Source organism: Dermacentor variabilis, chromosome 3, assembly GCF_050947875.1.
Source record: "Dermacentor variabilis isolate Ectoservices chromosome 3, ASM5094787v1, whole genome shotgun sequence".
Taxonomy (NCBI): domain Eukaryota; kingdom Metazoa; phylum Arthropoda; class Arachnida; order Ixodida; family Ixodidae; genus Dermacentor; species Dermacentor variabilis.
Window position 1 is genome coordinate 12231807 of NC_134570.1, and position 15882 is coordinate 12247688.

The 15882-nt window shown below is 40.5% G+C and overlaps 1 protein-coding gene across 27 annotated transcripts in view; it reads right to left on the bottom strand.

Annotated features, from left to right (window-relative positions):
• The window catches only part of trol (terribly reduced optic lobes), a 623238-nt gene that overhangs the window by 209600 nt on the left and 397756 nt on the right, over positions 1-15882 (bottom strand). For 23 of the 27 annotated variants that reach the window (XM_075684186.1, XM_075684204.1, XM_075684193.1 and 20 more), the window contains 6 exons: positions 12900-13027; positions 10278-10316; positions 6970-7118; positions 5993-6100; positions 3404-3511; positions 2103-2176 (listed from right to left, as the gene is read on the bottom strand). In XM_075684186.1, coding sequence (XP_075540301.1) covers positions 2103-2176; positions 3404-3511; positions 5993-6100; positions 6970-7118; positions 10278-10316; positions 12900-13027 — 606 coding nt within the window. The remainder of the gene's footprint in view (positions 1-2102; positions 2177-3403; positions 3512-5992; positions 6101-6969; positions 7119-10277; positions 10317-12899; positions 13028-15882) is intronic. The other 4 variants (XM_075684184.1, XM_075684208.1, XM_075684201.1 and 1 more) reach the window with 2 other exon arrangements.

A 15882-nucleotide genomic window follows, 5' to 3' on the forward strand; every position in this document is an offset into this window, starting at 1 on the left:
TGGTTACGGAAGCGAGGAGATCCATCCTCTTATGCCTGGGGCTCTCTGCCCCGCTCAGCCATCTGCTGCCTCAGACTGTAAGCTTACCCCATGCTATCCAGAGCAACATCGTACATCCCCAACCTCACAACACACACACAGTGCACCACGCACAGCGAAGGCAGGCCCAGGCCTGGGCCATACACAAGCAATACAGGAGTCAACCCTTACAGCCTACATGGATGCGGGTTCTTACCCCAGATGTGCAACCACAACAGACATTGTAATCGTCAACAAAGAACATCAGAATTTCACTCCCCCAAAACAATCCCCTCTAAGTCAAGGAAGCGGCCATAGCCCCTCGTGCTCTCCCAAACAGTGGTTGAAGTCATAGTGACCGACTCTCAACAAGCGTGTTGCAGCTTCGCTAGCAGCAGAATTCATGCCAATAAGCTTAAAATCATCAGTCAAAAGCCGCCTACGAGATGATCTGGGTGCCAGCTCATCATGCCATTCCTGGCAACGAGGTCGCCAACCATGTGGCTCAAGATTTGACCCACCGAGCTGACGCCGAGGAATTTGAACCCGAGCGCATGCACCTTCTAGTCTTGTACCAAGATATCACACAACATTACAAGCTAGCCCGCAGAACATATGCACCCCCACACAAGTCACTACCTAGAGAGCATGAGCGATTCCTTCGAACTCTACAAGTTAATACATTCCCCCACCCAACCAGAAATCGCCTGATAGCCCCTACACATAGCCGCTTCTGCACAGAAACCGGGTCCCTAGAGGGTTGCAGACAGGCACCATTACATCCTCCAAACCTTTACCAAACCAATGAGCTTTGGGAGAGAGCCTTGGCCAGCTCCGACCTCGAGGATCAGTTATGGCAGATTGCAGGGGCCCAGGACACGGCCCGAGCTCAAGGCATTCTGGAATGAGGACGCCTCTCCAAAGCTTTATTTATGCAATAAACATGTTTATTCTCTCTCTCTCCTTAGGCTATCATTAAGGTACTGGCCCAATGTGTAGTGCTTACCATGACACGAGGAGACTCAAGTACATCTAGTTTATTGTGTGCTTAACGAACTTATCATTGTGCTTAACAGCAGCTTTTAGCAATGCAACACAGGACACAGAAAGAGAATCACAGGACTTGCAGTTTTCTTTTGCTGCTTCGTGTGTTGTACTGTTTAAAGTTGTTTAACTACGTGTATCAACCAGCCCAAATAAACTCGCTGTTATCCTTGTGCTTGTGGCATCATATACCCAACAGGTCTTTTTTCAAGCCTGTAAGCTTACAAAGCTAGTTCAGCTTGTTAGAAGCAAAAATACAGCTTTCACTTCGGTGCAATGTGTAAGAAGCTTTAGATTCTGGAAAAGTTGGTCAAAAACGGGTATAGAATATGTGGCACACACCGAACAGTTGACACAGACTTAAGACTCAGATAGGAGTTTATTAGCATCCACCTGAGCCCAGAACGTAAAATATGGCTCCCGGTCTCTCTTTGAATGTGCTCACGCGCTCCCTGGCCCCAAGATCATCCTCTCCTTTCATGTAGGAAGAGCGTGGGAAATTCAACAGGGGCCTATGACTAGTTTGTATCAGTGCAAATCAAAGAAGTGCCATACCAGCAAACAAAAGTATCTACCCTCACAATCACTTTGTGATCTGGCTGTACAGAAAGCATGTGAGCCCACAATCAATGACAAGTATTGGGGATCAGCTATTTCCCATCCTACAACGCAGCGTGAGCAGTGCTACAAAGCGAATCCTGGTCAGACACAAATGGCTAAGTTCACACTTGAGCTAAAAGCTCTTCATGGAGCTTTATATATGTGCATTCCTTTTGTTTGCAATGCTGCCACAAGGAACGTAAGCAGTCTGGTTTGCAAGAGTTGAATCTTGGGCTTGGACATCGCTCTTTCACTCTGCAGTGCACACCCTAGAGTGCCAAGTGGGCCGAGCTGGAGTAGTTTTGCCAGAGGAGGAGATAAATACTGGTTGCTCTGTATAGTTCTTGCACAATTGTTAAGGCCGAGGCTGGGCCAAAAAGGTGAATAAGGTGATGTAAAAGATATGCGAGCAGTGCCTGATGCTGTGCACACAAACATACCTTGCACTGACACAGGCCAGTTGATGGGCTTCGTTGTGGACTCAAGCTGCCAGCTGTATCGCACTGTGGTGCACCTGGTGAGAATGCACATTTTCCACCAAAGTTAGCAGCCGGATGCCACTATTTTGTCCCACATAAACATAATAATGTTAATCATGGCTACATAAACACCACTGTGCACATATAGGATGTATATAGTTAACTTGGTGGATGCAAAATAATAATCTACAATTGTGGTTAACACTAACTACGACAGTTAAGACAAATCAGCAATAGCATGTGCAATGTACTAACAGCTTATAGTATGTAAAAACAATCAACATCGAGCTTTAAAATAAGACAAACCATGAGCAAGTCTCCTGCTACAAAGTTATTTTACTCAGCCAGAGTACTATAGTGCTTTTGTGTGTCCCTTCTTCATTCTTGTGTGACGTTTCCTTGCACTGTTTCCATCATGCTTACATAGCAATTTGATTTACCATGTTGCAAGCCCGATTTCAGATATGCAAGACTTTGCATTGTAGTCTTTTTATATAACATATAATGTGAACTTTAATTAGAAAAGTTGCATTTTTAATTGGTAACTGTCGTGATCTACCATTCAACAAAAGACTCACAAATATTGAAGAAATAAGGCTGTCATGTGAACCAAAATGCACCACATCAATGTCAAAGTAAGAAGCAGTAGTGGAATTTGGATAATACATGTGAAATTTATGCATTATGCCTGCACATAAGTTAAAGTAGTGAAAATGCCTACTCAGGACGTGTCTATGAGCAGTTATTTGAAGTACAAATGTCAAAGCATGAGTAAGAAATGTGCATGCAATCATGCGTGCAACTGAAGCAATGTGCAATAGAGAAAGAAAAACTGATATTTAGTATATGTTTTACAAATCAGTACCTGATATATAAAAATGCTGTATTTTCAATCTCCTTGGTATGATCACAAATAAAAGCAACATATTATAGTGTGGTGCGATTACAAGATCCAGCTAAGTGAGAACACCTAGAGTTTTATTATCCAGATTGAAATTGCTATAGAATATCTTTTTTTTTTCTGTAGAGTAAACTGAACATGGTATGGTTTATTTACACAAAACAAATTAAAGTGTGAGACATTACTATAATAATTTCAAGTAAAATGAATCTATCATCATTAATATGTTTATATCTCAAATTAAGTTAAAGAAAAAAAATGGGAGCAGACAAGACCAACTAGAATTTTGTGCTAAATAAGCATGCCATTAGGTACACAGCATCCTCACATGCTCAAGGTTAGTAAGCGGGATTCCACACACCACAATTGCTCTCATCAGACATGTCTATGCAGTCTGCCTTGCCGTCACACCTTTTGCGAACACTGAGGCAAGTTCCATCAGGACATCTGAATTGGTTATAACCACATGCTAGGAGTGAGAACAGCAAGAGTCAGTGAGACGCTTCACAGAGGGCATGGCAGGAAGAAAACCCACAGGAGGAAAAGCACGAAAACAGATTCCTCACTTGAGATGAACAAGCACCACTCAGATGCTGCTAGAGCAACAAAAGATATTTATTACAGTAATGAGCCTTGGCCATAAAAAAAATTTGGTTAATGAGAAAAATAGTACACAAGGCAGGTAGCTGTTAAAATGTACAGAAAATATTGATGTTCTAAAGCAAGTGAGGAACTGCAGCTTTATAAAGAGTCATCAAATAATGTTAGCTTGATGAGGTATGATAAAGCACTGCATTAAAAAAAAGTAATGCATGATGATACATTTTAAGTGATCAGCAAGCTGTGTAGGAGATAGCTGTTTAGTAAAAGCTCTGTCAGCTATCTCTATGTCATTTATATTTACAGAGTGGACAGCAAGGTCATACCAACACAAAGTTGTCTCATTATTAGAAAAGCAGTGCCAGTATTGCAGCACAAAGACTGCCCATTGCACAACTACGAAGTGCTTCCACTAATATACACTTCACCATTTCTTGCATTCAGTAAATTTGAACAAATGAACTTTATTGTACACTATGTTTCCTATGTTATTCAGGGTTACTCATCTTCAAAGCCCCTAATTTGAGTTGAAACTTGTTACCTCCAACAACAACGGGGGCATTGAAATGCGATAGCTCATACATTTCAGAGTCAAAATAGCACAAAAGCTTGGAATGAAGCAAGAGGAACAACACAGTGCTGATCTGCAACTAACGTTTATTGCACACCACACACAGAATATAAGTATGCTGGAAAGGGAAGTAACACAAGGGGAAGAAAGTGGGCAGGGCGATTACAAGCCATTTCATATTAAGTTTCACTAACCTATTGTGAATGTAGACAAGATTAAAAAAAAAAAGATCTACCTCTTTATCAAACAGATTAACTAAAAATGTGCTAATGCATTCTGAGCCACCTTTTGTTATCCTTTATGCTTCACAATTTCTCTGGATTCTATACTTTCTCAAAATTGTTGTGTTGCCGTGATCAGGAGAGCACCCACAAACTTTGCAGTGCAGTGGCAGGTTTAGTCTGTATGTGCACAATGGAGTAGGCAGGTTCAAGAGGATGGTGGGGCATGACGTGTGCATGCTTATTTCCACTCTGAACAAGTAGAGCAAAATGTGCAGAAGTTTTTATGATCCAAAACCTTCCTCATGCACGATAAACAAAAATATGTCACCAGTGCCACTGAAGCAGCATACACTGCAGTCCACTGGCAGAACCTAAATGGAACAACCGAACCACTGCATCAACAGCAGCCTGCACACAAACTTTTTAGAATCTGGAGCAGGCAGTAGCATAACACTGCACTGCAAAGATTGTGGGTACTCTCCTGATTTCAGCAACACAACTATTCCAAGAAAGTATAAAAGCCAGATAATATTTAAAATCTGTGATGCGTACAAAATAATGAAGACAAAGCATGCATTAGTGCACTTTTAGTTCATCTGTTTGATAAAGAGGTCAATTTTTTAAACAAATTTGCATGCATATGGCTGGGTCAGTGACAATTAATAGGAAGTCACATGTAATCACTTCGTCAAGATTTTTCTTCTCTATGTACTGCCCCATTTCCAGAGTATTAATTTTGAGAGCATAGAACGCAATAAACATTAACAGCAGGTCAGCATCGTTTTTGCCTTCAGCCTTCATCCTGTGTTTTTGCACTGTTTTGACTCCAACAACTTTCCTCAAATAAGAAAAGCTTTTGCAACCACAACCGAACTGGCGCAAATAAGAAAAACAATGCTTTGCTTTACACATATAGAAAAGTATGGCTAAATTAAATTTAGGAGAGCATGAAGTACTTTTTTTTTAGACATGGCCCACTGTAGAGCACTGATTCAGCTTGTGCCACAAGCAACTCAGTGACTAATTATATGTGTCCAAGTACTGGAAAAAAAATTTTGAATATGGTCACCACTAAAATGTCAAATTTCTCTGACAAAGCATACAGCCAGAATTCGATGCCATATTACAAGGGCGATGGTTTGGGTTAGTTGGTTTTCCATGAGGCTGTGTGGTGCAAAGGCAAAGTGGGACAGTGCTTGTCCTCATTTTTCTGTGTCCCTTGTGCCCCTTTGCGCTGCACCACACAGACATACTATGGCTCCTACGTAGTTATTCTCCATTCCAAAATGTGCACCAGGTCTGTTAAGAAATTTAGAGTTTTTAGGACCTTTGCAACCTGCGAACTTAAGTGGAAGGTGCACACATACACATACAGACTAAGGTCACAAGAAGAACTGGCTCAAAGTTAGTTTTATTATGCCCAGCTTTTTTATTTGTTAAATATTAGTTCTGTCAGACATTGTATTAGATGAATGAATGAATCTGCAATTCCAAATAGCTTGAATTAATTAAGCCTAGAGTAATAATTTGCCCGTACAGATGAAAAATTACTTACCACAGTTCTGTTCATCAGTGTAATCATTACAGTCATAATGACCATCACACCTTCTCCTGAAATCTATGCATGACCCATCACCGCACTGGAACTGGCCAGGTTCACATTCTGAAAAAAAAAATGCATGAACAGCCAACCACATTTTCCTGTAATTTTCCCACTTAGAACACTACACAGACATGTCAAATGAAACTGAGAGTAGCAGGCAATGGCACTCAGCTATTTGCTCATATGAACTTAAGTCCAAGCCAACAAAAAGGGAAGAAAAAATTTGACAAAGTCACTGCACATAGGAAAAAACTGCATAAAATTAAGATCATATCAGTCTGCTACTCAGGGTATCAAAGATATGAAAGTGTAGTAAGACAGGAGAGAAGCGACAATTTAGAATTCTGGGGCCGAATTCATAAAGTTTTTGTTTGTAAGTGCTGTTTTCCATTGGCTGATTGCCTTCGCTAATAATATGTCCTACATCATTATTGGCTGGCACAAACACTCTTAGTGTCGTTCTGTGAATATGGGCCCTGACTTCTGTCAACAAAGGTGTCAATGTTCTGACACCAGTTGTCTTGCAATGTTTTTTTTACGGAGCAATGCTCATGTCAGGGCACTCTTTTGCCATGTAAAGCCTTGAGACTCTGTACATAAAATATGAATACTTCCCTTATTAAGATATGAACTGTCCAGAAGGACAAGTGCTTCATGCTTGCTTGCCAAACTAGCCTATAGTTGCCCCTTTTCTTGCCTAGTGCAGAAAGTGACATGTGCAATGTGGCCAAAACACGTAACAATTTCTCATGCAGTGCACTGCACTACTGTAATGAAATTAAGAACACAGTAACTTACAATGCCAGTAATGTTATGCACTGATACAGAAAGCCAGTCTAATTTCTGTTCAGTAAACATATCTACACAAGTGTTAAGCAGTTAAAAAATTAACATTGTTCACATACGGAAAACACATAAATTGGACACACCTTTTAAGTGACAAGATCCATCAACAGAGCCAGGTGGGTACCGCTCATATCCTGGAGCACAGCGTTCACAACGCCTGCCTTCAAAACCAATTGGACACGAGTTGCAGGTCACTTGGCCATCAGCCTCCAACACACAGGTTGGTGAAAACCTAGAAGAGGAGCATGCATTGTGAATCAAGTACGAATCTATCAGGCAGAAGTGGCAGTGCTAATGCAAAAAGCTCATATCTAGTCACATTAATATTAGTACTTTTTTACAAATGTATTCATTTAGCTTATACATTGAGTTCATCCATGCAAATTACTTCCATGCACACTCGGTAAACTGATTCCATAACCTCAGCAAGATAAAACTGCATTGGAACCACTAAGCAACAGCACTAATATGTCGAGTGTATGCATGATGGCTTCTTCCAAATAAACAGCTGTGCTTACAGTAACCAATATACAGTGGAGGAAGTTGCCTGACTACTGCCATTGTGGCAGTTACAGGTGGCATTGGCAGGGTCATTACACATGTGCGCTGAAAGGGTGAGACTGGTCCAAGAAAGCTGGTCATTTCTTAAGACATGTTAATATTGAAAGAGTGCAGAGTCTGACACCACTCATGACACATTGCCAAGATCTGCCATGAAATAAATTGGTGCTGGGCATAATTTTGTCCTGCAGTCTATAAGGATGGCTTTCTCGGAAAATTACAGGTGAAGCACCAATGCACTTCAACAAAAGTTTCTTTGTGGAATTCCAAAACTGGTGCTGGTCTCAGAATTCCTACTAAGTCGACATGCCTTGAACATTGGCCAGATTCTATTCCATAATTGCAGTGTGGGCTCTCAAGTGACTACATACTTATTGGCCTTACTGCCAACATCACACAAATTCAGATGTCTGCTACTGCTATAAATCTGGGCCAATAAAAATTTATAATTTTTCCTTAAGTTCCTCATTTTTAATTATTTGAGACAGTCAAGTCATTGCTGAAACACCTTTTTGAAATGCAAGAATACATGTCAGCATTGCAAGAGGACTCTGTAACTAAGATTTCATACTGAAGTCACTTCATGCAGATTTCTCAAGATTTTCTGTGACCTCTACACAAGTGGGCTGGTTAAGTGAACAACACAAACAGCCATCAACACCATGAGATGATCAAGTCCTGTGTAGGTTGCATTTCGTGTAAAGTGCAAAATTCAGCAACTTATAATGTACATTCACTTCTTCCAACAGATTCCAGCTAGCGCCTGTAAATTCCATAATTTCATCACCCACCTAGTCTTCTGCTATCCTCGACTGCACTTCCATTCTCTTGGCACCCATTCTGTAACTCTAATGGCCCACCAGTTATCTAACCTGCACGTTACATGACCTGTCCAGCTCCACTTTTCTTTCTCTTAATGTGAATTAGAATATTGGCTATCCCTGTTTGCTCTCTTCCTGTCTCTTAACTTTACGCCTAACATTCTTCATTCCATCACCCTTTGCATGGTCCTTAACTTGTTTTAAAGCTTCTTTATAAGTCTCCAAGTATCTGTCCCATATGTTAGCCCCGGTAGAATGCATTGGTTGTACACCTTTATTTTCAATGATAATGGTAAGCTGGCAATATAGGTTGTGTTAAAAGAAGAGTTGCTTCCTTTCAGTGAAAACTCATTCCTTTACCTTTCCCACATAAGTGATGAAACATCCACTTTAGTAAAAACAATTCAGAAGATTGGTGCAGCATATCAAACATATTTTTCATTTTGAAGACCAGAAGATGCTTTAATACTTGTTTGTGGCTTTAGGCTAGTTGCACATTAGAAGTAGCTTTGTAGAAAAATTTTGAATGAACATCTCTTTTTGTTTTATTGCTGGTGGCTTTGCAGATTCATTTTTTTAATGGCATCCTCCTTAAAGAATGTTTAGCACATGCAGGACATTGGTGAAAACTTGCAAAAAAAAGTCAGCATGTGTAACAGTCAACAAATTGTTTTATTAAGATATATTAACAAGCTAGTAGCCCAGCACAAAATAAAGTTTGCGCCAAACAGCTACATCGTCATGGAAGGCGCACAGAACTTTATAGGACGCCGAGGTTGTTTTTGAAGGTTATTTTGCAGGACGTACAACTATACCACACACATGCAGAGATTAATGCCTATGATTAGAATTACATTTTTAAAGGTTCACAATAAAACACTGAGATGTCATGAGTCCTTGCATCTACCAGAATGAAATAAAATGTAGATAAGCATCTCCTTTTAACTGTTGCTCCATGCAATAATTGACTGCGCTAGAAAGGAAATATTGACGATGATACATGGTGTTTTGTGGCACAAGGGCCAATGAAGGCCAAAGAGCACCAAGAAATGATATGGTGCAGTCAATAGTGAAAGAAAATATTACTTTCTGCACTGCATATACATGCAATACAAATGTGTGGAAAGAATTCTGAAATAACTAGAATTCCAAGAAACATGAGGATCTAACAAGTTTTGATACATTGAAGAAGCTTGGTTTTGAAAATCATGCTTGTGGATACCATCTGTTAATTGTATTTTTTTATCTAAGAATTTTTTGAAAGCTTGCCTTGGGCAGATTGTGCAATTCTTCCACTTCAGGCGATTTACTTGAATATGCAGACATTACTTCCAAGATCACAATGATCAGTTGGCTAATTAAGTATGCTCCACTAAATAACTATTTAACAAAGTACTTTCGAGCATTTTTCTATTGCAACTGGAACTGAAGTCAAACATTAATGAAATCATGTTCATTTAGCACAAATTCTGTGATTTACAGTAGTGTTTAATTATTTGTTCCTAAATTATATTACATTATACATTGGTGGTCATCTCAACATTGCCCCAAAAGCCTTCCTCAGCCACTATTGGACAAAACTAACTAGAACAATGCATTCTGCAGCCCATTTCGGGGGTGGATATGTTGAACTTAGTGAACATCTCATAATTTCTGCTAATTGATTATTACTTCATTGCTGCCTGGTTTCAGCACTAAAGAGAATAACCAAGAAGGCAGTTAGCGAAATATTGTTTGCAAGTAAATTGGACACTGATCTGCACATGCAAGTAACATCTGCCTACTTCCATGCTGTCTCCCCGAAGTTGCAGAATGGCACTTTCTACAATAAGTTATTTCCGCTCTAAATAAAAAATATATGGTTGCAGACCAAACCTGCAGGGTTGACAGTAACCTGGAAAACCATGTCAGAGACCCTTTGTGCAGGGTGTTAGTGGGCAGAGATGAAGTACTAGCCCACTAAGAAGCACACAGGGGAGAGTTATGTTAGTAGGAAAGGAGGAGGTTACCATTCTGAGGGGAAACCAGCAATCCAGGAGGTCATAAGGCTGAACAAGGAATGGGCAGGGCGGAAGAGAGAGAGAGCAAGGTGTTGGGAATGCAGCCTTTATGCAAGCATGCTGGAAAGGAGCACTACCGGGCTATGCTATAGCATGGCAACACACTGTTTGAATGCTACAATACATGTACAGTACAACACACAGGTTTGCTACAAGTAGGTTACAAGCTCTATGGCAATATTGACCATGCTAATACAGATTCAGAGCAGATACATGTATCTGATCTATTATATTCACTTCCCCCAAAATTATTGTCATGTCAATCAGACATATGTTTAGGCAACTGTGTAATAGGTATCATGGTAAGCAATGCAGCACAAAAATTACTTAGATGCTAACGAATGAGATAACAACAGCATGGATTTTTTAAAATTATGAAATGTGATCGTGAAAGCTAATTAAAAAAATAATTGCACATTTTTGTGCTTACTTATGATCTTGTCCTATAAGAGCAGGATAAACCACTGTGCTGCCCATGTTTGTTCTAATGTTGACTGTTTTAGGCTTGTAGCGCAGCTCAGAAAGAGCAAAAAAGGAAGGAGGTAGGGGTAATCAAAGGGAACGGAAAACAGAGTGAGTGCTTCCGTTCCCTTTGATTACCCCTACCTCCTTCCTTTTTTGCTCTTTCTGAGCTGCGCTACAAGCCTAAAACAGTCATGACATACCAATTTGCCCAAACTGCCACGCTTTTGTTCTAGTGTTGCCACACAATAACAAAATTTTCTAACAAATGTAGTGTACCTTAATTTTTTCAGTACAAATGCATATGTTATCATAATTACATCATATTATATGATAAAAATACAACATTGTCATCATACATCATCATCTGGTGCTGGAAATTTAGTTAGCATGGCCAAATTGCATCTGCATGCATCATGCAGTTTAGTTTAGGAACAAAACCACATCATAAAATACAGGGTTGACTGCATACAACTAGACTGCATGGGTTAAAGCGCAAACCAACTAAATGGTTCACAATACTTGCACTGTAATTGAAGGCATTCTGTCTACTATGTACAATTATTTGTGAGAACTTGTAGAGTCATAATTAGGCCAATATTAATTGTACACTTCAGCGTTATCTTTAACAAAAATGCCAGTTTCAAGCCAAATATCAGTTTTTTATAAATGAGCTCTTGCAGAATAATTTCAGTATAGAAGTGCAGCTCAGAGGCTCAGCCATTTTACAAAGTATACTGATACAGCATAAGGCATTTCACAACAAGAAGTAAAGAGTTTAATTTCACAAGGTTGCACAACTTTTGCCTGATGAGGAATATATAATGATGTACCTCAAGATGCTTTCATATCATAGAGTGCAGAAGAAAAAAAATCAATTACTTTAAATGACAAAGTAAAAAATGTTATATAAAAGAAATGTCAGAAGAAATGCAATAATATGTGTTTCAAATTTTACATCACATCGAATGACTATACATTGTTATAAGATTAATGAAAATTGTACACGCAAAATGTACTAGCTAGTGGACCTGCATCTTCTCATGTAATCAATAATTCACTCCTGCAACACAATGCTGTGGGGAAGCAAAATTTGGGATCGCTAGAGCATACGCACAAAACCCACATCAGTGCAAGCACTGCCTGCTAGGCTGTTCTGCAATAAATTTGCTGTATTCTGTTGCTTACATCACCTCACTACTGTCTTTCTGAAAACTGAAGCATAGTTGCCATGTTGTGCCAGGTGTCAGCGGAGACGTATAGAGAGATCTCAAATTTCAGCCTGCTGATAAATGACAAGAGGCCAAATCATTCAAGAGGGACAATTCATGTATTACGCTTTATTAGTTCTTTATATCCAGCCTCATGTGCCACTCACTCAGCACATGGTTATGGGAAATTATCTTCAACCTGAAGCATATTTTACAAAGGTTGCTCTTGTGTGGGAAGCCTGTCTGCTGTTTCTAGCAGTGCATCCTTTCCATGCCTGTCCGTGCCCAAAGGATAAAGTCTTAATAAATAACGCAATGCAAATAAATTGTATTTAGTCTGTTATGTAGAACAGACTCACGCTGGGTTGGGTATAGTGTGCACAAGCTATTACTTTACCATTTTGGATCAGAATGTGGTACTTGCCTGCTGGTCAATTTTTGCTTTATGCTTACGTGTTGAATAATAATAAATTATGGGGTTTAATGAGCCAAACCCACATCGCGGCTGTGGGGAACTCCATAGTGATTGCTCTGGATTGATTTTTATCATCTGGTGCTGCTTAATATTGATTGAAGTGAACCTGCACACATGAGAATTTTCACTTTCTGCCTTCATTAGAACATGAGCTTCATCAGCACAATGCTGTCACTGCTGCGTGGAGCTAATGTGGTGGGTGGACCAACACTCGACGATCAATTGGTGATCACCGGCTTCCAACAAGTTGAAAGCTTGCATATCATGATGCAAAGAAATTGGAGATGTGTACACACTGGAATTACATTGCTTTTCTTAAACAGTTATGCCAGATCTCCACGTTAAGTAGTAAAGGAATCATAAGCACATACTGAATGGCAAGCAAAGACCATGCATGAGACAAAAGCAAAGCTTTGTGCTTACTGTCCAGGTACATCAACCATCGGGCATGGACAAGGCTGGCAATCACTTGGCATACCTCGCCTTGCGTCACCATAAAAACCTCGTTTGCAGGTTTCACAGCTTGGACCATCCGTATTGTGCTGACAATTCTGCAAAGAAATCACGCCACAGGAGCATTTTTGACCGAGGCAAGCAGTTTCCTAGATTTGTGTTCTGTTTTTTCACTCTCGCAGCTCATGACCAAACCAACTAGAACATCACCTAACTCAGCGAATGTATTAGATTTAATCTTGACTTCAAGCATTGACCTTGCCTCTTCGGTAATACATCTACCACGTATCAGTGATCATGCACTGCTGCCCTTTACTCTTTCTGCACCTTCTGTTCAAACTAGCTAAATGAAGAAAGCCATACACAACTACAAGAGAGCTAACTTTGATGCCATAAACAACAAGCTAGCTGAATTTATTGCAGTCTTTATTCATGGTATTAATGACCGTTCTGTCCAGTCTAACTGGAACATGTTTGCAGCTGAAGTCGAATGCCTAACAGTAAAATACATTCCTGTCCACACAATAACTTCTAATCCCCAGGCACCATGGTATAATAGCCATATACAACGTTTATCAAACAGGAAAGAACGTCTTTATCGACTAGCTAATCAGACACCGAGTGAATCACACAGAGCAAAATATAAAACTGCTTCTGATGAGTACGTCAATGCATTGAAGGTTGCCAAGTTTAATTTCCAAACTAATGTCCTTCCATCATTGCTAAGCACCAATGTATCGAAATTCTGGGGCTTAGTTAACCCTCCTGCCGACAAAAGCATCACATTGAATGATACTTCCAGTGAACCTGTCCCTGCTCACTCCTGTGCTTCGGTTTTAAACACAGGGTTCAACAAAAACTTCTCGCCATTATCTAGCTCCCATTTACCTTTTATGAGTCAGTATAATTACTCAGTCATGGATCCCAGTCATTGATACATCTGGTGTTGCGCGACTCACTGCCAATTTAAAATATCAGACTTCCCCAGGTTACAATACTATAAGTACTAAATTTTTGAAGAACACATCTACTTGCAGTTCCGTCATATTAACCAAACTTTTTTCACAATCAGTGGACGCATCTACTTTGCCTACACAATGGAAAACTGGGAAGATGGTTCCCATCCACAAATCAGGTGTTAAATCTTCTCCCGCTAGTTATAGACCAATATCTCTCACCAGCATCTGTTGCAAAATGCTGGAGCACATCATATATAGCCATCTGGTTAATTTTCTCGAAACATCACGTCAGCCGTAGCATAGTTTCCGGAGAACATATTCGTGCAAAACACAGCTCATCTTGTTTACACACAAGTTACAATGCATTCTAGATCAATCCTCATTTGCCGACTGAATTTTCCTAGATTTCTCTAAAGCATTTCATAAGGTATGTCACAAGCTATTAATATACAAACTAAGCCTTTTTAATCCTGACTGTAACCTCATAAAATGGATAGAATGTTTTTTAACCAATCATTTTCAGTTCGTCAGTGCTAACACTAAAGTAGTCACTAAACACTAAAGCCTTCACTAAAGTATGTTCAGGTGTACCACAAGGTTCTGTACTAGGTCCTCTTTTATTTATTATCTATATTAACAGCCTTCCTTTCGAAATATCCTCAAATATTCACCTTTTTGCCGATGATTGCACCGTCTTTTGCAAAATAAGTACTCCGATGACATAAGTGCACTGCAGGCCAATCTAAACATTATTTCTAGCTTGTGTAAGAAATGGCTAATGGAACTTAATATTAACAAATGCAAAGTAATAAGAATATCTTGAGCGGCTCATGCCTTACCTAAGTATTACCTGGATAACATTGCCCTTGAATCCGCTGACAGATATAAGTACCCTGAAGTTCATATTACGACTAACCTGTCATGGGCTGTTCATACTAATTACATAATTAACAATGCCAACCGGATGTAAGCTTACTTGCACTGAAATTTTCATTCCGCTCCGCCAACTTTAAAACTACTGCTGTATACAGTAAAAGCTCGTTAATTCGAACCGCAAGGGGACGCCATCTCAGTTCGAATTAAACGAAGTTCGAACTAACGAAAGCAATGAAGAAAAACAGGACACCGCGACCAGGAAGCAGCAGGGCATGGCGCCAGTTCAATTTAATGTTTGAAAAAATCCGTAATTGTGGTCTGCTTTTTTTCTTTGAAGGCAACAGCAAGCACTTTCTGCTCTAAAGAGCGAATGTTGCGGAAGGCTTCCTCTTCGCTTTCTTCAAAACTGAAGAACAGGCGGGCGGCATTAAGTCCGGCCATGACTTCCGCAGCGGAGGGCCGCACCGGTGCCTCGTCGTCTTCCTCGTCGTCGTCACTGGCAGCGACAGGCTCTATGTTTTTAACTTGGGAAATGATGTCCTCGTCTGTGGTCACACCACAGACAACTGCGCTCGCATCCACGTCTACGTAGTCGGCAAAGGAAACGTCTTTCAGAACGTCCGACATGGGAGCGGTGACGCTAGTGACGCAGTCTCCGTGCGCAGGTGCCGTGCTTCTTGGCGATTTCTTGTTTCGACAAGACTCCGGCGTCCACTTCCCGTAAGATGTCGCATTTATCCTTCAGTGTTTTGGCGCAGTAGTATTTACCGCGGGCGCACGCCATTCTGAAACCGCACGTCAGCACGGCGAAGCACACCACCGAGGCCTAACTTTTCAAGCGATCCGCACAACAAAGGTCGTAATGGTGGATCCACACGACGGACGAAATCCGTCTTTTTCGCGACGGACGGCGCATCACGTGACCACGCGTCACCGATTTGTGCCGTCCGCACGTCGTCCGCGACCCCCACGGACGGAAAATGCCGAGCTATTTTTCGCATCCGGATTTTGGGGGTCGAATGCTGCGGATTTAGCCTAGTAGCTCTACAGTCTGGCAACAAGCGCGGTTTTGGGATCTTTAACAGCTTCATCGCTGCTGACGCGCGACTCGCACAAGA